The sequence below is a fragment of the Rattus rattus genome, chromosome 8 (assembly GCF_011064425.1).
Source record: "Rattus rattus isolate New Zealand chromosome 8, Rrattus_CSIRO_v1, whole genome shotgun sequence".
In the NCBI taxonomy this organism is placed as follows: domain Eukaryota; kingdom Metazoa; phylum Chordata; class Mammalia; order Rodentia; family Muridae; genus Rattus; species Rattus rattus.
Window position 1 is genome coordinate 72,902,845 of NC_046161.1, and position 24,360 is coordinate 72,927,204.

The 24,360-nt window shown below is 41.7% G+C and overlaps 1 protein-coding gene across 1 annotated transcript in view; it reads left to right on the plus strand.

Moving 5' to 3' along the window:
- The window catches only part of Cd109 (CD109 molecule), a 108,137-nt gene that overhangs the window by 31,059 nt on the left and 52,718 nt on the right, over positions 1 to 24,360 (plus strand). Inside the window, exons 6-13 of the mRNA XM_032911187.1 lie at positions 12,449 to 12,488; positions 15,273 to 15,357; positions 17,121 to 17,217; positions 17,844 to 18,003; positions 18,632 to 18,741; positions 21,391 to 21,606; positions 22,572 to 22,673; positions 22,763 to 22,825. Of these exons, the coding sequence (XP_032767078.1) occupies positions 12,449 to 12,488; positions 15,273 to 15,357; positions 17,121 to 17,217; positions 17,844 to 18,003; positions 18,632 to 18,741; positions 21,391 to 21,606; positions 22,572 to 22,673; positions 22,763 to 22,825 (873 nt within the window). The remainder of the gene's footprint in view (positions 1 to 12,448; positions 12,489 to 15,272; positions 15,358 to 17,120; positions 17,218 to 17,843; positions 18,004 to 18,631; positions 18,742 to 21,390; positions 21,607 to 22,571; positions 22,674 to 22,762; positions 22,826 to 24,360) is intronic.

Below are 24,360 nucleotides of genomic sequence, written 5' to 3' on the forward strand. Positions count from 1 at the left end.
AAATAAGTTTATGTGTGCAGGTCATCATAACACGAGGAAGTGTACCAAAGGGCTGCAGCGTTAGGAAGGCTGAGAACCTGATTTACAGTATAAGACAGTCAGTCATTTTTCGACTGCTGGATTTTCTAGAATTACTTAAATTGCATTTGGTCATCATGTAGTGCTTTCACTTTCAGGATTTTGAAGGGGACAGAGAGAGAGAGAGAGAGAGAGAGAGAGAGAGAGAGAGAGAGAGAGAGAGAGAGAGAGAGAGTTATGCATATGGATGCAAGTGTGGAGGGTAGAGAATCTTTTTCTGAAAAATTTTAAAAAGATTTATTTTATGTATGTGTGTACATTGTCCCTCTCTTCAGCCACACCAGAAGAGGAGGGCACCGGGTCCCATTACAGATGGTTGTGAGCCACCATGTGGTTGCTGGGATTTGAACTCAGGACCTCTGGAAGAGCAGCCAGTGCTCTTAACCACTGAGCCATCTCTCCAGCCCATCTTTTTCTACCTTTAAATAAAGCAGAAAAAGATTTGAATTTAACCACTGAGCTTCATCCGTCTTAGTTTTTTTTTAAAACACAGAATCTGCCCCAGAACCTAAAGCCCCGCCCCCTGCCTCCGGGCTCTGCCTGCCTGTCCTGTGAGTGACAGATGCAGCAGATGATGCTGCCACACCCAGCTTTATGTGGGGGAGATTTGGGCTCATGGTCTCAAGCTCTTGCAGCCACCAGCATCTCGCAGGTAACCCATTTCCCCAGCCCAAGTGCTTTATTCCCATTCCTGTGTCTTTCACATGTAGTACAGGGTGGGTCTCAGTGGGTTTTCTGTCCACTCACAGATAGGCCAGTTTTTCTCCATTGTTCTGTAGTAAAACTTACAAAGCAACACAGTGCTGGGTTTTAGTGCTCACAGGTGGCTTTGATCCATCTCCTCAGCTTGTGGATGAGGGGATGTGACGGATGAGACGTACACTGTTCTAACGAGGTTGGTGCTCCCAGGGGTCAGAAGAGGAACTCGAGTTATAGCTGGCGGTGAGTTGGAAAGAGGATGCTGGGAACTGAACTTGTGTCTTCTGGAAGAGCCTCCCGGGCTGTCAACCACTGAGCCATCTTCCAAACCATCATTAAAAAAAATTTAAAACCATGTTTTCTATGTATGGGTCTTTTGCCTGCATGCATGCCCTTGTACCACGTGTGTGCCTTTGGAGGCCAGAAGAGGGCATCGGAGCCCCTGAAGCTGGAGTTACAGATGGTCGTGAGCTGCCATGTGGGTTCTAGGACTTTAACCCAGCTCTCCTGAAGAACAGCTGGTGCTCTTAGTCACTGAGCCATCTCTCCAGCACTAACAGTCTCTTTTTTTGTGAAAGATTTCATTCAGCTTATTAGGTTTTATGGAAAGAGCCGTAGAAAAGGGAACCTAAGTTGAAAATGTAGCAGAAGTCAGAGCTTAGGCATGCTGTAAATCTCATGAGGGAACAGAAAGGAGACGCTAGGTGTAGGAAAGTCCGTATTGTTAGACAGCAAGAGTGGAAAAACGTAAGTCATTACAAGGAGAGACTGAGTCGAATGATAAATAAAACTTTTGACTTTACCTCCCGTCCAGTGGGTATTGCTGTCTCTCTCTCTCTCTCTCTACTCATTCTTCCAAAAAGAAAAGCAACCATCGGATTTTCTGCCTGCATTTCCCCAGACACTCCAGTTTTGGCTTGAAGCTTCCTGCTTTCTTGCCTTTATCATTTGTTATCTGGTATACTTTGCTATTTTTCAGTTATCTCTTAAGTTCACTTCATAATTCATTTTAGACAAGTTCACTTGTAGGCAAGGTCCCAACTTCCATCTTCATGCTAATAACTCGTTTGTCTCTCTGAGAGAACCCAGGCCTCCAAGCCCCAGACAGGTACCATCCCTGTGATCTTCTCTCACCACATCTGGCTCTTTTCTAGCATTTTCCACCTCACTGGATTATTTCACCCTCCTGCCAGGTGTGCTAGCCGATTACCTGGGCACCTTGGCATGACCCTGACATGTTACCACCCACCCATTACTTACCACCCATGACCAGCCTCCACGAACGTCTGTGGCATTGACTCTTATGTACATATCAGATGGGCCCACTTCTCTTCCTTTTCTTCTCTACATCCCTTTTAAAGTTGCCACCACTGTTTCCCTAGATATTATCAGTGTCTATTAGTCATCTCCTATAAATTTCCTTGTTTCTATACTTGCGACCCGTTCTCTACACAGCAGGAAACACAATCTAAACAGTAGCTGGATCTGTTTTCCTTCAGCTTGAAGCCTTCCAAACACTTCTCATTGCTTTCAGAGTAAAATTCACATTTCGCTATTGTTTGCCCACAGCCTCGCTTGATCTGATTCTACCTCTTCACCCCATCTCCCGTCTTAGTCTCTGCAGATTCGATCCACACGGTCGGCTCTAGTTTGTAAATATGGTCGGTGAGCAGCTTTTCACTAGATCAGGCTCTCCTTGCAGGGAAGGTATTTTCTACTTCCGTCAAGGGCGCCTGGTACTTCCTTTTCTCTTGGAGTGGATGAAAGAATGGTGAAACAAATGGATGGATGAATGGGTCCATTATGCTTGCACTCAATGATTTTGAGTCAGTGGCTCCTAGTGGCAAAGGACATCTCTTGCTTGTTAAGCCCATCGTAGATGACTCTGCATGATCTGGGTTGACATTCCTAGAGAAAGACATCATAACTATGGTTCAGAGCACAGATGTTTGGGCTCTAAGCACAGCAAGGCGAGGGCAACGTAAATGTTAATAAATATTCTCAGTCACTTGGCAAACCCTTGTGTTAACTGGCACTCCTCCAAGTGAGTCAGAATAAATACAGCGACGCTTTTTATATGATGATACTTTAGTCATGATGTTTTATTTATATGCTTAAAAAACAATTTTATGGTAAAAATAAAGGAGGAAGAAGATTGTCTAGTACTTTATAGATAATAGAGTCAAGCATATCCAGGTTAGTAAGGATCTGAATGATGCTGGAAACATGGAACTTTTCTCTTGTGTGCAAGACCAGAGGCAACACCGGTCAGTGCACATGTAAGGTGTAAGACTCCACCTTACAATAAGGAGTTGAGGTGGCTCGTATGTGACAGAGAGCTCTGGGTTGAGAGTCACGAGGACCTTAGAGGTCCTAGGCTTCTTCATGTGCTTAACCTAGAGAGCATTAGAGAGCAGTGGACCAGGAGTCACAATGCTCCAGATCCCCAGGCTTCATGCACAAATGCAGAGAGCACGGGTTTGGAAGTCGCAGAAATGAGCCCTAGCGATTCAGCTGAAGGACCATGGGAAAGTCATTTCAGTGCTGCGTTTTCCCTGCTGAAAAATAGAGGATTTGTAGTAGAGAATGTTTGAACTCTAGACAGCTCTATACATGCATGTTTTAAGTAGGTGGACCAGAAGGGACCTCGGGATGGGCAGGGCAGCAAGGCAGGTGGAGGTGACGGTGCGGTGAGGCTCTGAGCTGGTAGGCAGCTGGAGACTTCAGAGCAGCCATGGGTCAGAGTCAAAGGCTTGTGACTATGGTAGTTGAAGAGGGGATTCAGTCTGAGTGGGGCGCTGTGGGGGATCCTGGACATCAGGCCACCTGTGATTGGTCCAGGTTGAATTGGGTGAAGGGAAGAAAGGGGAAGGGTTAAAAAATTTTCTCCTTGGGGGGTGGGAGAAAAAGATTTCTCCCTGATGTATCAAGACGAGACACAGAATAAGTTGGTATTTGTCCTACAAAAGTATGGTTGACTGTGTTCATTGTGATACTGTGGGCTTCTGACATTGGAGTCCTCTGAGCATTAAAACAGTGCCACCTTTCCTTAGTGTCCTCCTCCTCTCCTCCTCTCCCTCCTTTTTGAATTTTGCTAATGTCTTTTCTTTAGCATTCAGGTGGTGCAGAACAAACCCTACACAGCATGTTCTCTTCTTGTTTTCTCTGTCTCTGTCTGTCTGTCTCTCAGTTTCTGTCTCTCCAGTGTTTCATTGCGCAACTCTGGCTATCTGGAGCTCGCTCTGTAGAACAAACTGACCTTAAACTCTGAGATCCCCCTGCCTCTGCCTCCCGAGTGTCATGGTTAAAGGCGTGTTCGCTCCTGCCAGGCACAGAATATATTCTTGGCTCTGCTCTTTCTCCTGGTTGGTCAGTGAGTAACCTCTTTTTAGTTTTCTAAGTGTTCCATGAGCGTGCACATGTTGGTTTGAAGAGGCCCCCAGGGTCACATCCAGCTTGCTGGATTGTTCTAAGTGAAGACCATAGGTCTTCCTCCCTAGGTCTGAGGTAAAAGATGAGCAACTCTCCTCACAGCTTTTATCTCTAGTGGTTGACACAGTGAGTGTAACTTTATTTGATTAGCTATACTTAGCATAGAAATTCACTTTGAAGTATATTAAATTATTTTCAACTTAATAAAAATTATTCAAAGAAATTTGTGTATCCCACAAAAGATCATTGATTACTTACTTGCTTTTGGTCACTATTTTTAGTTTAGTCCAGCTTAGCTTGGTTTCCTAGAACTAATACAGAATAATTTGGAAATGCATTTAATCAATACTTATTTAGAGTAGGAGTCATTATGCAGACCTGAAGATAAAATATAGCCTAAAATTTATTTTATAAATAAAGTCTTTTGTTTTGTTTGGACAGGGTTTCTCTGTGTAGCCCTGGCTGTCCTGAAACTCACTCCGTAGATGAGGCTGGCCTTGAACTTAAAGAGATGCATCTGCTTCTGCCTCCTGAATGCTGGGATTAAAAGTGTGTGCTACCAGTGCTTGGCTATTTTATAAATAAAGTTTGAAAAGCATGTTATGAAGCAAGTTGGAAATTTTATTAAAGATAATATGAGGATTGTGAGGAATAGAGGCACTGAGAAGACTGTAAGATATACTTACATGTGTGAATGGCCAAGGGAGGGGCACCACGGCAAAGTCTTATTCAAACACGGTCATATTAATTTTCAAATGCATGTTTTGCTATTTTTCTTAGTAACTTTTGAAACTTTAGTTAAAATATAATTACATCATTTCCCCTTTTCTTCTAACCCCTCCCAGGTAACCTCCCCTTATTCTCTCTCAAACTTGTAGGCTCTTTTTCTTTGATTATTATTGTTGTGTATTATATATGTTATACATATATTTAAAACTATACATATAGTTATACATACAACAATAATAATATATTTGTATATATGATTAAGTATATAAATACAACCTGCTGAATCTATTTAGTGTGCTTGAATGTGTATGTTTTTAAGGCTGACCACTTGGTGCTAGACAACCAACTGGGAGGGTCTTGTCCCTGGGGATGACTGATTCTCCCTCTCTCAGCAGTTGTTAGTTGTCTATAGCTCTTCACCTGGGGAGGGGCCCCTTGAGACGTCCCTTCCACGTCATCATGCCTGTGAGTGTTGTCATTGCTTGAGACTTTATGCAGCCATACTGTTAGTGACAGCATCACGAGAGTGGCTTCTCTGCCATTTCTAGGAGCTATAGTCTTACAGAAGACTTTCCAGTCCTACAGCTCTCTGCAATCTTTCTATTCCCTCTTCTGTGATGTTTCTTGAACCTTAGATGCGTGGGTTGTGCTCTAGAAGTTTCCATTAGGATCAGGCACTGCGTAGTCACTTGCTCTTGTTATTTTGACTAGTTGTGATTTCCTGCTACGGTCTCCTCCTATTACAAAGCAAAGCTTTGATGGGGGCGAGAGCTACAGTTATCTGTGAGTATGAGGACAGGCATTTAGGATGTGGTGGGGATCACGCTGGTCTAGAGTGGCAGTAGTAAATTCTCCTCTAACATTCATGGTTTCCCTGGCCATCTGTGATTTCTCTCTTGCCAATTGGACAATTAGACAGGTGTTCGTTGGTTACTTCCAAGGCGTAAGAGGCATCATTGCGCTTTTAGGGACAGCTTGCCAACCTGATTATTGTTTTGGTTTATAAGCATTGCATCTGGGTAGGATTTCCTCACTTTGGCAATTTGCATGGCACCATCTGGTACAAAGAAAACTAGTTCTTGGGGAAGAGGAGATTTTCAACTCTAGCTTGAATTTCTGAGCCCTGTGACTGAAGTGCATGGCTTTTTCAGCAATTCGAACTTACCTTCAACCTCCGGGCCACAACCAAGGGCAACAGCAATACCCTGTATTATTTTGGGACTCTTTTTTTTTTTTTTTGGTTCTTTTTTTTTTCGGAGCTGGGGACCGAACCCAGGGCCTTGCGTTTCCTAGGCAAGCGCTCTACCACTGAGCTAAATCCCCAACCCCTATTTTGGGACTCTTGAATAATATTTTTTTTATTAACTTGAGTATTTCTTATATACATTTCGATTCCTTTCCTGCCGGCAAACATCCCTTCCTCCCCCTTCCTTATTTTTTATTGCCGCCCCCCCCATCTATTCACTGGGGTTCAGTCTTAGCAGGACCCAGGGCTTCCCCCTTCCATTTTATGTTCATTGCTACCCATGAGGTCAGAGTCCAGGGTCAATCCATGGATAGCTTTAGGTAGTGGCTTAGTCCCTGGAAGCTCTGTGCTTGGCAAACATGGGGTCAGTTCTTTCTCTGATTCCTTCAGAGTGGTTTGCTGCTGGCATTAGATTTGGTATTCTGGCTGTGTCTCTCAGGAGCGAGCTACATCCGGCTCCTGTCGGTCTGCACTTCTTTGCTTCATCCATCTTGTCTAATTGGGTGGCTGTATATGCATGGGCCACATGTGGGGCAGGCTCTGAATGGGTGTTCCTTCTGTCTCTGTTTTAATCTTTGCCTCTCTCTTCCCTGCTTGAATAATATTTTTTAATATCTATTTTTATGTATATGAGTACACTGCTGCTGTCTTCAGACACACCAGAAGAGGGCATCGGATCCCATTACAGATGGTTGTGAACCACCATGTGGTTTCTGGGAATTGAACTCAGGACCTTGGGTAGAACAGTCAGTTCTCTTAACCACTGAGCCACCTCTTCAGCCTGAATATTTTTTTTAAAACAGGGTTTCTTTGTGTAATCCTGGCTGCCCTGGAACTCGATTCTTAGCCAAGGCTGGCCTCAAACTAGGAGCTCTGCCTGCTTCTGCCTCCCAAGTGCTGGGGTTAAAGACATGAGCCATCACACTTGGCCAATGTCATCTTTTCTAGATTCATCAAATTTCATTTTCTTTATAGCTGAATAGTATTCCATTGTGCACATGCATCCCGTTTTCATTATCTATCTCTCCACTGAAGGATGTTTGGGCCGGTTGTTTCTACTCTCTGGCTATGGCTGAGTAATTAGCTATGGAGTAGTATGTTGAGTCCTTTGGGTGTATACTAATAAGTGGTCTATAGCTGGGTCCTATAGTGGATTTATTTTTAGCTTTTTGAATATTCTCCACACTGACTTCCTGAGTGGCTGCAGCATTTTGTAATCCTATTAATAGTGAGTCAACGTTTCCTGTTTCCCACAATTTACAGACGGAGTGGGATCCCCAAAGTCTGGGAAACATTCCTCACAGTAATGGAAAACAAAGACATCCTAAAATTCAAGGAATCATAAAAGACCTCACATAGCCAAAGCAGTTTTGAGCAAAATAACAATGCTGGTGGGATTGTCATTCCAGATTTCAGGACGCACTGGCGGCTTTTTCATTATGTTGGCCCCGTTGTATAGTTGGGACAGAGAGCATCTGGCCTCAACAGTTTAAAATGTTTAGTGTCTGGCCCTTTAAAAAAAAAACGCTCCCTGTGCTAGACCGTTGACATTGCTTAGTATACACATTTTCTTGTGATTATTTGTGGCACCAATAGCTACTAATTGTCAAAATTGTTATTAACCTTAACTATTTCAGTATTCTACCCTTTTTTCTGTGACACAGGCCCTCACTATGTCACCCAGACTGGCCTGCACTCTTTTATAGTCCAGGCTGGTCTGCTTTAGGCCTGCAGTTCTGCAGTGCCGGCCTCCCCAGCGGGGAGATTTTAGATGGTTGCCACCGCGCTTCTCTCTCTTCTACCGTTTTTGAATATATATTTCATACAAGTGTTTTACAAAAATAACCAAACTCATTGAACAACTGACCTAGCTTCTTGATGATCCAACAGACAATAATTCACTTTTGTTGTGAAATTCATATCCGTTTCCCAGACTCTTTGGGCCGTACAATTATTCGTTTCTTGATTTGCATTTACCACTTGTAAGCACCGAGGGGAAACACTGCGTGACGTAAAGCGTGCTGTTAGCACTCAGTTATGAAATGGTTTCTGCGTTTGCCATCACAGTTAAAGGGGTAACGAGAGGGAGGATTGGCTTCTTTTTCCTCAGCTTCCTCTGATGTCAGCTTTTCTGTTTGCCTCTTCAGTATAGCCTGTTTATAGGAGAAAGCTGTTTTGAGATCTCCCAAGAGGTGCTGTCTGATAGCTGAGGCTCCACTGTCACCACTGGACTGGGGATGAAGGTCAACCGGTTCACTCATTTGTACACAAATTCATTCAATAAACACCAACAGCATACTGAATTAGCTACTGTGCTCTAAGGATTTCAAAGTTTCTTAAAGAGGACGGAGCAAAGTACATGATTATGCCAATAAGGGCGCAGGGTATTGTGGGAGAGAAGAAGCATTCTGCTTATTTATTTACTTATTTATTTATTTTTTACAATTTTAGAGTCATTTATTCGGAGGTAATTTGTTCAATGTTTTCATCTGTAGGCATGTATATAAATTGTATGCTGTATGTATATAAATTGTATATGTATAATCTTTAAAAAGCAATAGGGATTTTCTAATCAAGTTAAAGGGCATTGACAAAATTGAATAGCAATGTTCAAACCATCTCAGGTTTAATGATGTGTATTTTTTTCCTTTTATTGGATATTTTTAATTTACATTTTAAATGTCATCCCCTTTCCAGGTTTTCCCTCCAGAATCCCGCTATCCCATCCTCCCTCCCCCTGCTCCTATGAGGGTGCTCCCTCACCACCCGCCCACTCCCTCCCACCTCCCAGCCCTGACATTCCCCTACACTGGGGCATGGAGACTTGGCAGGACCAAGGGCTGAGAAGAGGCATTCTGTACGGCATGGGGAAGGCTACTGGGAAGAGGCTCCAATAGATAAACCAATACAGGATGTTTGGGAGGACATAATGCTAGACTTGTTTAGCAAGGGGATTTGAGTTTCTCTGTTGAGATTTGGGCTAGAGATTTAGGAATCTTGAACTCATGTACCTTTCTAGAACTTCATATGTCATTTTCAGGTACTAATGAATGTTTGCTGGGTATGAACTTTAATTAACCCAATAGAGATCATCTCATGCCACACGCTTTTAAAAAATCTTTTATCTATCTATCTATCTATCTATCTATCTATCTATCTATCTATCTATCTATCATCTACCTACCTATTATCTGTCTGTCTATCTATCTATCTATCTATCTATCTATCTATCTATCTATCATAAAATGTCCTGCCAGCATGTAGTCTTGTGTATCATGTGCATGTCTGTTGCCCTTGAAAGTCAGAAGAGGACACTGGATCCCCTGGAACTGGAGTTACAGATGGTCGTGAGCCACCATGTTGGTGCTGGGAATTGAATCTCTATCGCTGAGCCAACCCCTCTCCCATGTGTTTATTTGTGTTGACCTCAGTAGTAAAGCAAACTATTTCAAAGACTAGAATTCTTTATCAGCAAGTCAGGTAAGGTAGGTAAATTACCACAGCGAGTCTGGTCCTCTGAATCCTACTCATAGTGACAGCCCTTGTGGCGAGCCACCTCTCAGCTGTTTCGTGTGCCAGATTGCAACAAAACAAAGGACTCTTCCCATGTTTGGTGAGAGCATCATAAGCTCTGATAAGACAGAGCACAAATAAACAAAGAACACTCCTGGTGTCTGGCTTTGTCTGTGCCTCACGGTGTCTGAACTTGTAGTGATTTATATACTCTTTGTTGTTGTTTTGAGACACAGTCCCTCTATGTAGCCCTCTCTGTAGCCAGGCTGGCCTTGAACTGGGAGATCCACCTGCCTCTTTTTCCTAAGTGCTGGGATTAAAGGTGTGCATCGCCATGCCTGGCTCATTTCTGCTTTTTAAAATAGGGTAGCACTCCGTTGTTTGAGCCTGCAGTTACTCCTTTTTTACACTAGGTAGGACTCTGAGCAGATTCATACCAATTTCACTGTGATCTCAGAGTCACCACTTTCTTGGTGGTGGCAGTGGGGCAGTTTCTGAAGAATGCCCCCACTCTCTCTAGTCGTACACCACTCTGTAAGTAATCCCTAATAAACTCATCTTATTCCCCACAATCTTATTGCTAGAGGCACTGTTAGGGATGCTGGTGCTGACTCAATTTAGGGGCAGATTTTAATTTTATAGCTTCCTGGAAAGTCAGCCAACAGTTACATTCCTTTTATTTTTTTCCCAAAGATCTTTTTTAAACAAAGTAGAAGTATTTCTGCATCTGTAAGGTTTATTAATGTCTGAAAATCAAATTCGATGCTTGATTACACACATGGAGACCAGGTCTCACTATGTAGTCCTGTTTGGCCTTGAACTCACAGAGATCCTCTTGCTTCTGGCCTTTGAGTTCTAGGATTAAAGGTGTATGCCACCATGCTTTTACCTTCTTGATTTGGATTTTGAAGATAACTAACTATAGTGAATCAGATACATGTAGTGTATAATATTCTTTTATAGGGATTGCTGATACAGAAATTCTTAAGGCTGATCCATTCTTAAGGCTGTGTGTGTGTGTGTGTGTGTGTGTGTGTGTGTGTGTGTGTGTGTGTATGTTGTGTACCCACAGAGACCAGAAGAGATCTAGAACTGGAGTTACAGGTGGTCAGGAGCCACCTGATTGTAGGTACCAGAAACCAAACGTGAGTCCTTTGGAAGAGCAGCAAATGCCTCTTAAACACTGAGCCATCTCTCCATCCCCTATTTAGTATAACCTTTAAATGATGGTATTTAAACCAAATTGTAAACACTTTTATTTCAGCGTTGGTGATTAAGCCCAGATACTGATGTGTGCCCGCCAAGGCTCTGCCATTGATTTACATCTCAGACCTAGAGAGCTATTTTGTCAGTGCGTAAAGATTTGTTCTGTATTTTGAAGTGAACTGTGTCTTTTCTTTTAAGGTTAAGTAATGGGAACCAGGTGTGGTGCCTGTGGGAAGCTGAGACAGGAGGATTACCGTTGGTTTTAGTTGAGTTTATACCATTAGTCTGAATCAATCCATCTTGGGCTATACAAAGAAGAGACTGCCTCCCACAAAACGAAACGAAACAAAACAAACAAACAAAAAACCCCCCAAACTAAACCAAGTCAAAACAAAAACTAAACAAACCAACCAAGAAAAACCTTAAAATCACACTTGAGATGGGTTGTGATTTCTAGGAAAGCTGCTATTTTAATGGTGCAGCTCTGTCTGCTATGACAACTGTAGACAATAAGAGTCAGGAAATCACTTAACCATTTTACTGAGGTTTCGTTTAGAATTTGTAATTAGAATTGTAAGTTAGAAACTGTAGAACTCATTTTGTCAGCAAAGAGAACAACTACTGCATTAATGGAAGTTTAAGAACCCTCTGACCCTAAATGGAATTTGCAACATTCTGTTGCTTTTTTTTTGTATGTTTTTTTTGCATATTTTTCAGCATTTAGAATGCTGAAACGGTTTTGAGGTTAAATAAACAGTATTGCATTAAAGACTGATGAATGAGGAGCCTTGTTTTCTTGTGAGTCTTGGAAAAGGGATTAATCGATAATATCTGTTAAAGCAGGTAGGAAGTGTTGGTTTAAATGTTACAGTAGAAAAGAATTCAGGGGGTTAGAAGGTGGAATATGGGTTCATGATAACTTTGTCTTCTTGATTACTAATAAACATTTTAACTATGAACAATTTCAATTTTTTCCCCTGCAATTTAAAGTCTTATCCAAAACAAAGTTAAAGTCATTTTCTGTTTGGTATGTGTTGTCATGGCTTCATTAATTTATGAACTCTGCAAACTCATTTCTGTTTTGCAAATGATGAAAATCAGATTAAACAATTTGTTTAAATGACATGTTCTTAAGGAAGTTACTTTTTTAAAAAAAATGATCTATTTTTATTTTATGTACATTGGTGCTCTGTCTGCACTTAACGTCTGTGTGAGGGTGTCGGGTCCCCTGGAACTGAAATTACAGACAGTTGTGAGCTGTGGTGTAGGTTCTGGGAATTGAACCAGGGTTCTTTATAAGAACACCCCATGTTCTAAAACACTGAGTTATAACTCCAGTGTTTTTATATGAACAAATTGGGAAGGAAAACTCTGTTTTACAAGCTTCATCTTGAAGTTGATGAAAAAAAATGTCCACAGAGGAAAGTAGTTTTGATTCTTAAGTCATTATAAATTTAGTTAAAAATTAATTTTCTAAATACTTTTATGCGGAGAAGAGGGTAAGATACGCTAACTTGTATTTATTTCGTCTTCTCTTCCCAATAGGATCAGTTGTATTACCAGTCATTTGAGGTCCTAGACTATGGTAAGTGTTATTTATTGCTTTTGAAGGAAAAATGGGCATTTATTACTTTCTATAGGGATGAGAAAATTTCAAGAGTCACTTTATTTAAAATAAAAATCCCAATACAGGTATAATGTTAGTATTCCTTCTAGGATTAAACATATCTTTGCAAATGTTCTGAAATTACACTATAAAGCAAACAGTAGACAATGTTTAAAATTCCACAATGACAGTTTTTTATTATGACAATTTTTCTTTTTATGTTCTTTTTTGAGATTTACTTCTTTTTATTTTATGCGTATGAATGTTTTACCTGTCATATGTCTGTGCTCCACATGTGTGCTGTGCCTTTGGAAGCCACAAGAGGGCGTTGGATCCCCTTGGAACCAAAGCTACAGATGGTTCTGAGCTTTCACATAGGGTTTGGAATCAACGCTGGGTCCTCAGGAAAGGCAGTCAGTCCCCTTAAAGGCTTAGCTGTCTCTCCAGCCCTCTGGTCCTTTCTTTCCTTTCTTTGTTTCTTTCTTTGTTACTATGTTTCTTTGTTTGTTTCTTTCTTTCTCTCTTTCCTTTTTTTTTTGAGAGAAGGTTTCTTTATTGTAGTGCTGTCTGGAACTTGCTTCGAAGAGCAGACTAGCCTCAGATTTGTGGTTAATTTCTCATCCTGATCTCCCAAGCAGCTGGTTCTTCTGTACTATAAAATATTCATTTTTGACTCTTTGAATACTGAACATTGGAGTTGAGGTCAGTTCCCAGGACCAGAGAAACCAAAATTATCAATTTGACATCACTTGCTTTCCATATGTCTTTATTTGGTCAACACGGGGGAGTCAGGGTGTTTAGCTAAGGTAGAACGTCTTCCTGCAGGCGCCATATTGCATTTATAAGCACACAGATGAGAGCAGTGACAGAGAGAAGACAGAGATGACTGAAAACATAAGGTCTCCCTAAGAGCTGATAAGCCAAGCAGTGTCTTTGAGCTTGCAGATGAGCCCTTTAATGTGATTTACACAACCCTTTGCGATCACTTTTAATTCGGGAAAAAGAATTCTGAAACGAGGTTTGTTGCATCTTTGTGATTCCACCTCCTCTGTCTCCCACGGTCCTTTCCTATCCATGTCATGGTCTGGAGCAGGGGCCAGCAATGTACTTCCTGCAGTGGGACTGAAAGCTGTATTTTGGTCTCTGTAGGCCATAGTATCTGTTTTAGTTGATTATCTGTGTCTCTATAGAATGATGTGGACACAGACAACACACAAGCAGATGCAGCTGTCATGCCGCAGGCTTAGGCGCCATCACACATTTCCCTTTTGTTTTCTTCCCAACTAATTAAAACAAGTAAAAGCTACTTAGCTTATGCTGGTCATGCTGTTCTGGGACTCCTTAACTGGAGTTTTGTGTGTCACCCAGAGCCCCTCACCATATAGAGGCGAACAGATACAGACACGGATCTGGTTCCAATAGAGATACGTTATATGTGTAAAATTCACCCCAGACTTCAGCACTTAGTGAAAGGAAAAGGAAGTCCATTAATAATACATTTTGCATTTTCGGCTAAATTTTAAAGCAATAAGATTTTATACAAGTTAAGGAAATTATTGCAAAATTCATCTTACCTTTTTAAAAAATGTAATCAGTAGAAATGAAAAATTAAACGTGTGGCTCATATTTTATTCCCTTTGGTCAATGCTCAGGGAGAAGTCATAGGGGAGCAACTGTTTGTTTGTTTGTTTGTTATTTTGTTTATTTTTTGAGAAAGGATCTCACTGGGTAGTCTCAGCTTGGAACTTGTTACATAGACCAGGCTGGCCTTGAACTCATAGAGATCCATCTGTCTCTGCTTCCCAAGTCTGGGATTAAAGAGGTAAGCCACCATGGCTGGCACAATCAAAACTTTTGTGTGCTGTTTTCATGTTTCACTGTGTTGGTGCTGAGTGGTTACAGGGTATTGATGAGGTACAGTTGTGGGGTGATTCGTGGGCAACCTAGAGTATTTAAAGAGAGGGCTTTTGGATTCTTTGGAGAAGCATGTGTGTGGGAGGCTCATAGTTGCCCTATCTGACTTTTTTGAACCTCTCTCCTAGACTGGTTTAGAGTTTATCAGTGTCTTGGTACATTCAGTGCCTTTGGCCCCATAGGTTTGGGGTCTTTTACTGACTTATGAGCCTTTTTGGTATTTCTTATGTAAATTGTGTGGTGAGGTCCCTTATAGGAATCTCTCGTATTTCTTTGATCAGTGACATTATAAAAACATTTCTATAGGCTCAAACCAAAAGCACAAACATTTTTATTGTGGGAGAGTACTTTATTTTAGCGTAGCATTAATTGCAAAGCATTTTCTGGGAACTGTTGAGATGGTTCAGTGGTCAAGAATGCTGCCTGCTCTTGAAGAGCACCCCGGTTTGGTTCCTGGCACCCACATAAACAGCTCACCTGTAACTGCAGTTCCAGTTCTAGATGAGAACAGGACTCCATGTTCTTGTCTCTGCAGACACCTCTTGCACATGGAATGCACGCACATACTCTCCGGTGCTTGCACACATGCGAATTAATAAGTAGATAAACAAACACATTTAAAGCAAGCAAACGAGATCATTTCGTTTTTTACATAAAGTTGATCTAAGTAAGGATATCTGATTGAGTTACATAAAGGCCTTTCAATTTATGTTAGCATGTGCATCCTAATAAAGCCAAATTCAAGAAATACCAGTTTTCAACTCACGAGAACAACTCTTCATTTTTGTGCGCTTCAGCTGCAGAGGCTGGTGAGGTAGATTCTCCTGACGGATTGATTTTCTTTTGCAGTGTTACCGAAGTTCGAAGTTATTCTGCAGACTCCGCTGTACTGTTCTTTGAAGGCTAAGTATTTACGTGGTAACGTCACAGCAAAGTAAGTTGCATTTGCCTCTTGGTATGGCTCTAAACTGTTGTAAAACAGCACGGCAAAACCCTCCATCCATACTTAAGAGTACTAGCAGAAAGGTTTTCCTTTTAAAATAGACTCTGTAGTAGCCAACTCTGCGAGACTTCATTTAGCACAGGACAGATGTCCGCAAGTCTTGATGTCTGTCACTTTACTTCAAGCTGTCATTCCTAAAATATTTCCCACAGACTAGTGAGGAAGGAGCTTGTAGAATGCACTGTCACATTTCTAAAAATTGGGTATTTAGGGGCTTGGGAGATGGTTCAGAATGGGAAAAAATCTTAACCACCGTGTCATCTCTCTGTAGCCTCTGCTTCATATTTAAGTCAAAATTAAAATAAAATTGCCTTTGAGAATACATTAAATCATTATTTTCAAGCACTCTGATCTATCCTATGATACAACCTTTTTTCTTTTTTTTTTTTTCTTTTTTTCGGAGCTGGGGACCGAACCCAGGGCCTTGCGCTTGCTAGGCAAGCGCTCTACCACTGAGCTAAATCCCCACCCCATGATACAACCTTTTAAAAACATGATATCTTGGCATTCTGGTTTTGCCTTTACAGTTCACAAGACTGTAAAGGTTGCCAAGGGTTAGGGTGAGTGATTTTGATGTCATGGTTTCCAGCCAATGACGACATTGCTTTTGCTTGGAAGGATGGCATATTTGAAGGTGGATTTTTTTCTTTCTCTTAATTTGGAAAATTCTGCGTTTGCTTTGGAGTTGGCCCAGAGGAGAGGTTATTTCTGTGTCTAATTAACAGATTCAGGAAACATCAGTTTACTATTACAATTTGTAAACTGCAGAGCAAAACCGGCTTTAAGAGTTAGCCCAGCGTTTGAAATAGAGATTCGAAAAACCCATTTTATAAAAGACTTTCTGGCAGTAAAATGGTTTATTGAAGATCGCCTTTCCTTTACGGGAAGAAATGCTGCCATTATGAGAAGGAATAATTAAGAAAATTCTCCGAGAAGTGACAGAGAAGTTGGTTTGACACAAGAAGATGGATTTGGAATGATGCTTAAAAAATTAGTTTTTCAAGTTTCCTTGCTAAAAAAAAAAATCAATTTTTTTTTTGGTAGCTATAAATGCATTTGGCACTCCATAGTCTAAGGTCTGATAATCCCTCCCAGAGAGTCCTGGGATGTGGGACAGTTGGCCATGGTGATTGTTACTTCAATTAACATTCAAACATTTTTACAGGTGTGACATTTGTAGATATCCAGGTGATGGCCAGTCCAGGTTTCTAGCACTGAGAGCTCTTCCTAGGTTTTTAGAGTTTATTGTAAGAGAAGCTGCACCTTTCCGAGATGCTCAAACTTCCTCAGCGTCCTCTCAGTGGGTGGGGACAGACTGCATTTGAGCTGCTTTTGGATGCTTTAATTTAGAGTTTCATTAGGAGATCTAATCTGAGGAGTCACTATTTGTTAAGAACATTCTTCATTCTTTGTGCTTTGTTGGTGTTTTCTGTCTTCTTGGGACGGATGGTTGAGAAGTAGCTCAAGCTGGCCTCGAACGTGTCCCGTCTCAGCCTCCTGACTGCTGGGATAACAGTGCTAACATTTTTTTTTTTTTTTTATTTTTTGAATTGTAGACGAGGTGTACTTTTAATGTAATTCTTCTCTGTTGAATTGCTAATGTATGCTTATTGAAGGTGATTTTTTTTATCGTGTTCCTCTGACACCATTGAGTTGAAAAGGTAATAATACAGTATTTTAAAAATTGTTTTCAGGTATACATACGGGAAGCCAGTGAAGGGGAGTCTGTCAATTACATTTATGCCTTTATCTTTTTGGGGAAAGAAGAAAAATATCACAAAAAACTTTGAGGTAACTTTTGCAGATCTTTTATAATCTAATGGGGGACAATTTCAATCTCAATTAAAAAAAAACCAAAAACTACAGGACCCAGTGGGGTGTGGTGGCACCCACCTATAATTCCAGCCATCAGGGAGGTGGAGAAAGGAGGATAATTAGTCCGTCTAGCAAATGTGAGGCCGGGGCTGGGGATTTAGCTCAGTGGTAGAGCGCTTACCTAGGAAGTGCAAGGCCCTGGGTTCGGTCCCCAGCTCCGGGGGGGGGAAAAAAAAAAAAAAATGAGGCCAGATGGTGCTTTCTGAGACTCCGTCTCAAAAAAAATCACAAAGGAACAAAACAGAAATTAATTACAGGAACAACAGGAGAATGTAGTACTTATTGAAAGTTTATACCCATTTTCAACATAATGCGATACAGATGTGGTAAATTACAGTTCAGATCGCAATGTGGAAAATTTAATTTTTTTTTCTCTAAAAACCAAGGTACAGCCTTACTAAAATACGTCTGTAAGAAAATCAAGACCTTTCTAGCATTAGGTGAGGGAATAAAAGACTGTCCAATATGACTGAGTGTGAGTTTTGTTTCTAGAGTTTGAATTCCTAAAGTGAAAGGTAAAATGGATTTTTTGAACAAAACAGATAAAGGGATTCACAAACTTCGCTTTTGATGCTGATGAGATGAAAAAGGTAATGAATTTGAAAAAGGCAACGGAGGTCTCGGACGGGAATTATGAGCAGGTGGACCCAGTCTTCCCTGGGCCCGTAGAGATCGTAGCTACGGTGACGGAGTCGCTCACAGGTTTGTAGCCTCAACGAAGGTAAAATTCTTTGTTGTCTGTTGAGGTTTACTGTGCTAGCAAGTCTCAGGAGAGGGGATTCGGTGCTTTTCTGGGGAGCGTATTTAATGCTGAAGATTTTAACTTGTGGAGTGTTTCATAAAACAGTGAAACTCAGGCTCTGTGAAACCGGGACTTCAACTTCATATGATAATAGTTGCTTATTTGACCCCCCCCCCCCGCTTTCACTTCTGCTTTTCTAGCCCGAGAAACACATAGGGGGTCTACATTTTCAGTGGACTGGCTGGCTTCGTCTTCTTTCTTTTCTCCTTCGTTACTTCCTGGACTGTTTACTCTTTTAATAAGAATATTAGAGTTAGTTGTTTGGAATCTTGTATTACTATTTCAACAGATTGATTCAGTCGGCCCAGCAAACAAAACCTATTCTGTCGGTGTTTTCTTCTCATGGTGTACACCACCGAGGGAGAAGAGTATGCTAAACCTTCGTGTTTCTCTTGGGATCGTAGTCCGTAACGGGAGTAGACTCATGCGCCCTGGTATCTTTAGCCCCTTCAACAAGAAGCTTAGGTGGACACACCCCATTGGTGAAAAGGTACTTTTACAGCCTAAATGATGCGATCTCCAATACAGGTACCTCAAGAAAGGCAAGTACCAATGTGTTTTTCAAGCAACATGACTACGTCATTGAGATTTTTGATTATACTACTGTCTTGAAGCCAACGCTCAACTTCACAGCCACTGTAAGTTGGTGTATTTAGTACTAAGCATGTGCCCTGGAGAAAGGAGGCAGACTGGGAGAGTGTGCGCCCTGCATCTTTAAGTGTAAAAGGAGACGGGCTACGTTTCCTCGTATGGATGTGGTTGGGCAGTGGTGGCACACGCCTTTAATCCCAGCGCGTGGGAGGCAGAGGCAAGTGGGTCTCTCTGATTGAAGTCAGCCTGGGTCTACAGAGCGAGTTCTAGGACAGCCAGGGCCACACAGAGAAACTCTGTTTTGAAAAATAAAACAAAACAAAAAAAAAAAAAGAAAAAAGAAAAAGAAAAGAAAAAAAAAGAAATATGAACTTGGAGAATTGCTTCCAAATGACCTTTGTCTAATATATTTTTAAAAGTGTTCCTTGCCGGGGTTGGGGATCTAGCTCAGTGGTAGAGCGCTTGCCTAGCAAGTGCAAGGACTTGGTTTGGTCCCCAGCTCCGGGAAAAAAAAAAAAAGTGTTCCTTAAAACAGCCAATTTTTTTTTTCTAAAAATTTACTTAACTAGCAGTTTATTTGATATGGATTACATTAAAACTTTTATTAATGAAGAAATGTCTGTCAAAATTTATTAATGAAGAAATGTCTGTCAAAATTTTTAGTTCGATGTTCATTTTTTAAGAAAGATTTGTTTACTTTGTGTATGTGAATACACTGTTGCTTTCCTTACACACACCGGGTGAGGGCATCGGATCCCATTACAGATGGTTGTGAGCCACCATGTGGTTGCTGGGATTTGAACTCAGGACCTCTGGAAGAGCAGCCAGTGCTCTTAACCACTGAGCCATCTCCCCAGCCCACCCCCCTCATGTTAGGTTTTATAAGGACTAAACTTTAATTTCATCAAAGATATAGTCTTTAAAAATTATCATCAAGGATACTCTCTTTTCCAGAGAAAGTGGGATTAATACTTATTATTTGGGTAAACTGAGAAAAGTAAAGGCGGAAACACCTAGCATGCTGTGCTCTGTGACATTTTCACACGTGGGGCATTTGATCATTGCTCACATTTATGCTCCACCTCTCAACTTGAGTGGATTTTGTCAGTGTGCAGGACAGGGTGTTTATGAAGCTGAGGGAGACCCAGGAAAGGAGAGTTGGCTTTGCGGGTGGAGACGGAGGTTATGGAGGGGTGCCTTATGGAAGAGGGGGCCTTGAGTGATGGATGACAAGATTTGTAGTGTTTTAAATATTGGAGTACGTTGGTGGGGAGGCAGGGAGCAAGATGAGAGAATGCGAAAGGAGCTGTGAGGGGCAAGAGCAGAGTGCGTTCAGAGAAGTGACGGGGCCGGTGCTTCTGCAGCAGAGGACTTGGCCCGATTTAACAGGGGGCAAAGCTTAGGAAACTTGAGGAGATCCTGGGCAACAGAGGGTCTTCTAGATGGGTGGACTTTATGCTCTAGGCAGTGAGATTTGGAGTCTATGAACACAGGTGGGGTGGGAGTGGGCTGGAGTGTGTGTGTGTGTGTGTGTGTGTGTGTGTGTGTGTAATACTGTGAAAGCAGTGTTTGAGGGGGACTGTTGGAGGGCTGGGAGAAGAGAGCAGCAGCTAGGTGTGAGACTAGGAGGCATCCTGTGGTGGTGACTATGGGGGTGGAGAGGAACGGCAGAGAAATAGGAGTCGTGGTACTCACAGGACTTGGGAGGTGGGGGAGTGGGGGTGGGCATATTGGGATTGTCAGTCTGTCAGGATTGTGGTGGTTAGTAAAACAGGAAATAGATGATGGTCACTTGGGATTAATGTGTTGAATTTGAAGCGATCGTCTATCAGGTAGAACTTTCCTGAAATGGAGCTTCAGGATAGGGTGAGGATGGAAATTTTGAATTTGGGGTGTAAACACAAATAACTGTGAAGCTAAACCAGCTGAGTGTTGGAAATTTGGAAGAAGGAAAAAAAAGAACAAGGAATGAACAGGGAGTCAGTGTGTCACCAGACTGGGGTCCTAGCTAGTGACCCAGTTTGGCCACCTGCCCTCAATAAGCTGATTAAAGCAGTCAAATCAGCGATGCAAAACAAAAGGGAGATTTATACAGGGCAGCCACAGAGCGGAAGTCACAATGAGAGCCAGAGACACAATCCCTCCATTTCATTGTTGGAGTCATAAAGTGAAGGCTTAAAGAGAGGCTGGCCTTAGGTACCTCTGAACAAGGCCAAGCACAGAGCCACCAATAGACCGTCACTGTCCCTCCTATATGGTATCCAGAAAGCTGGAACTCTGGGAGGAAAGTTTCCCTTCTGGCTGATGCAGACCTTTTTTTTCCCCCCCAGCATCAGATTCCGGGGGAAGTGGGGACCCCAGAGACTTGCATTCCATATTTTAATAGTCTGATGGCCAAAGTGCAGGATACAAGTGTGTATTTAGAATATTTTCACTCCTGCCATTTACAACAGAGCAAAAAGAGGAATATAACACAAAAGAACTGTGTCAGGCAAAGAAGCCATGTGACTAAGGTGGTGGTGATTGCATCACCAGAGGCTCCCTGGAGAAGGATTACTAAATGTGAATTGGGGTGCTACCAGTCATTGTCAAAAATCCAGCATTATGAGACCGGCATAGACAAACTACATTCAACTGGGCTTCACTCTTTCGCGTTTTCTATGATCTGCCTCTAAATATCTCGTTTGAACTGTTAGGTGAAGATCAGTCGGTCTGATGGCAAGCAGCTGACTTCTGAAGAAATGGAAAACGATTTAGTCACAGTAGTGACCCAGAAGAAAAATGACAACCCCACGAGAGAGAAAGCGCAGGGCACGGATTATATCCAGATGACAGAATATTCTGTCCCCCACAATGGAGTCGTTAAGGTTGAATTCCCAATCATGTCCGATTCCAGTGAGCTCCAACTAAAGGTATGATCTGGTTCCGCGTCACGGCAGCGGCGCTAATGCTGTAGTGACTTTGCAGGAGATGTCTCCTAAGAGTTCAAAGAGCGCAGGGCATGGGCTTTACGCGTAGGGGAAGTGTTAGAGTCCACTGACCACCATGGCTAAGCTCTACTTTGCATGTTTCCTTGTAATTTCATTTTAAGGACCATAAAAAGTATAGCGATGTGAAGATTTTGATGAAGAAGCGTCCCATACCCTCATCTTGGTTGGTTTTCGCCTTTCCTGAGCTTTCTCTCCCAACGTGGGCTGTCTAGGAATACCCATGATTCCTGTAACCTTTCTTTTGGTATCGGGCCTCACTGCAAACCCCAAGCCTGGCCTGGAGCTCACTGTGATCCTTCTGCCCTGGGGCTCCAGGTTTGTCCCGGGCTGATTTTTTTTTTTAAGTTTTTTTTTTTTTGAGACAGGGTTTCTTTGTATAACAGTTCTGGCTGTCCTGGAACTTGCTTTATAGGCCAGGATGGCCCTGAACTCATAACAGATCCTCCTGCCTCTGCCTCCTGAGTGCTGGCATTCGAGGTGTGCACCACCACACCAGGCTCGCCCTGGCTGATATTTTGACTCTTCACTTTGGTAGGTCAAGTCAGGTGTGACGTTTCTTGCTTCTGTGTGAGCTCTGTATGGGAAGAAGGAAAGGATCTGTTTGTGTTTAATTCTGTCTTCTGTTAGCGTGTCTTAACAAGACAACTATGCTTCTGAAGTGAGGGCTATGCTGTCTTCTTCTGCACTACAGTGCCAAAGGACCAACCCCACCTTAAGTTGTCAAATTCTGTGCAGCTAGACCTACAAAGTGACAAGGAACCAGTGTCTGGTGCATGTGCTTCTGCATGAAAACAAAAATTGAAGAGTCTGGCTTTCCAGCATTCTTCAGCTCTTAGCATTGCTTCTCCGTTTGCCAGAGCTGGACATTGACGCTTCTTCTGTTGCAGGCTTCTTTTCTCGATAGTGCAAGTTCTGTGGCCGTTCACAGCGTGTTCACCTCTCCAAGTAATACGTACATCCAGCTTAAAACCAGAGATGAGCATATCACGGTAATGCTTCCAACTCACCCGAGAATTGCAGCCTGACTTGATGTTCTTATAATCGAAGTGTACATATTAATTAATATTTTTTATTCTAGGTGGGATCACCTTTTAATTTGACGGTTAGTGGCAACCAGAAATTCAAGGAAATAAGCTATATGGTAATTTCTTTATTTTAAGGTTTTCTTTATTGATTTACTATTATGTGTGTGTATCTGTGTAATGTGTATGTATGAATGCAGGCACATGTATGTGTATCATGACCTGTATGTGGAGGTCAGAAAGAACTTTTGAGAGTCGGTTCAGTCTATCATGGATTCCAAGGGTTAAACTCAGGTCACGAGACTTGCGTGGCAAGCGCCTTCCCCCACCCCGCTGCCTCTCAGGCTAGTGATTTCTCAGAGTTTAAGTTTATGAGCTGTTACAAATCTATCTTCTGTGATCTTTACCTTATGCCTTCATTAGACTCACTGACTTCTTACAGATCAGTCCGCTCTTTTTATCGTGTAATCAATTTTCTTTCTTTGACTATATTTATATGTTCATTTAAAATGGATAATTAAATTTTGCACCAAGAACAAAGCAAAATGTAAATTTCTAGTATATAGACAACATGGATCCCTTGGTGAGAATTTTGAAATATAAGAAAGAAAATGAAACTTGCCACCTTGGCCTTGGAGTTTGCTAACCAAGCCCTCCCATTCGTGCTCTGTATTTCTTTCCACCACATGCTAGGCTCCAAGACAAAGAAATGGTTGGTGCAAGTAGGCGCTTTCTCAGAAATGACCCTGATTGCACAGACCGAGCTCAGGGTTGGGCTGGAGAGATGGCTCCATGGTTAAGAGTATGCACTACTGCTTTAAAAAGACCTGAGTTCAGAGTGGAGGACACATGTTGGGCAGCTCACAATCACATAGAACTTCAACTCCAGGGGATTTGAGGCTTCTGATCTCTGTGGGTACTTATATGCACAACGCCCCCTACCCCATACAGAAACAGACGTAGACACATCATTAAAAAAAAAAAAACCAAGAGCTGGAGAGATGGCTCAGCGGTTAAGAGCACCCGACTGCTCTTCCAGAGGTCATGAGTTCAATTCCCAGCAACCACATGGTGGCTCAGAACCATCTGTAAAGAGATCTGATGCCCTCTTCTGGTGTATCTGAAGACAGCTACAGTGTACTTATATATAATAAATGAATAAATCTTAAAAAAAACAAAAAAACCCAAAATATTAACATAATGTATTAACATAAAGAAAGGCACTTGTCTCAATAGATGCAGAAAAAAGATTTTGACACCCACACTTGCATGTTAAAAATATTTAATGACATTTTATTGGTGGGAATTAAATTTGACAAAGGACAAATAATAATAAAAATTACTGCAGACAAAAAAAAAAAAAGTCAATGCATTAGGGGCAGTTACCTCCGAAATGTTGCACTGCATTCCATAAACATGACCAGATATGTGCCAATTGAAAAGTTAAAAGTTCAAAAAAGAAGCAAAAATCGTGAATTAAAAATAACATCTGTAAAGGATGACATGAACTGCACTGTAATCTGTTTTTACCTTATGTAGATGTTTTTGTCAACATCATTTATCCTTCATTGATTCATTGCTGGTCTTAACAATCACAACGTCTATTTTTTTTTGTTGAAATTTAAGTATTTTAAAATTTATCATAGAACTTATC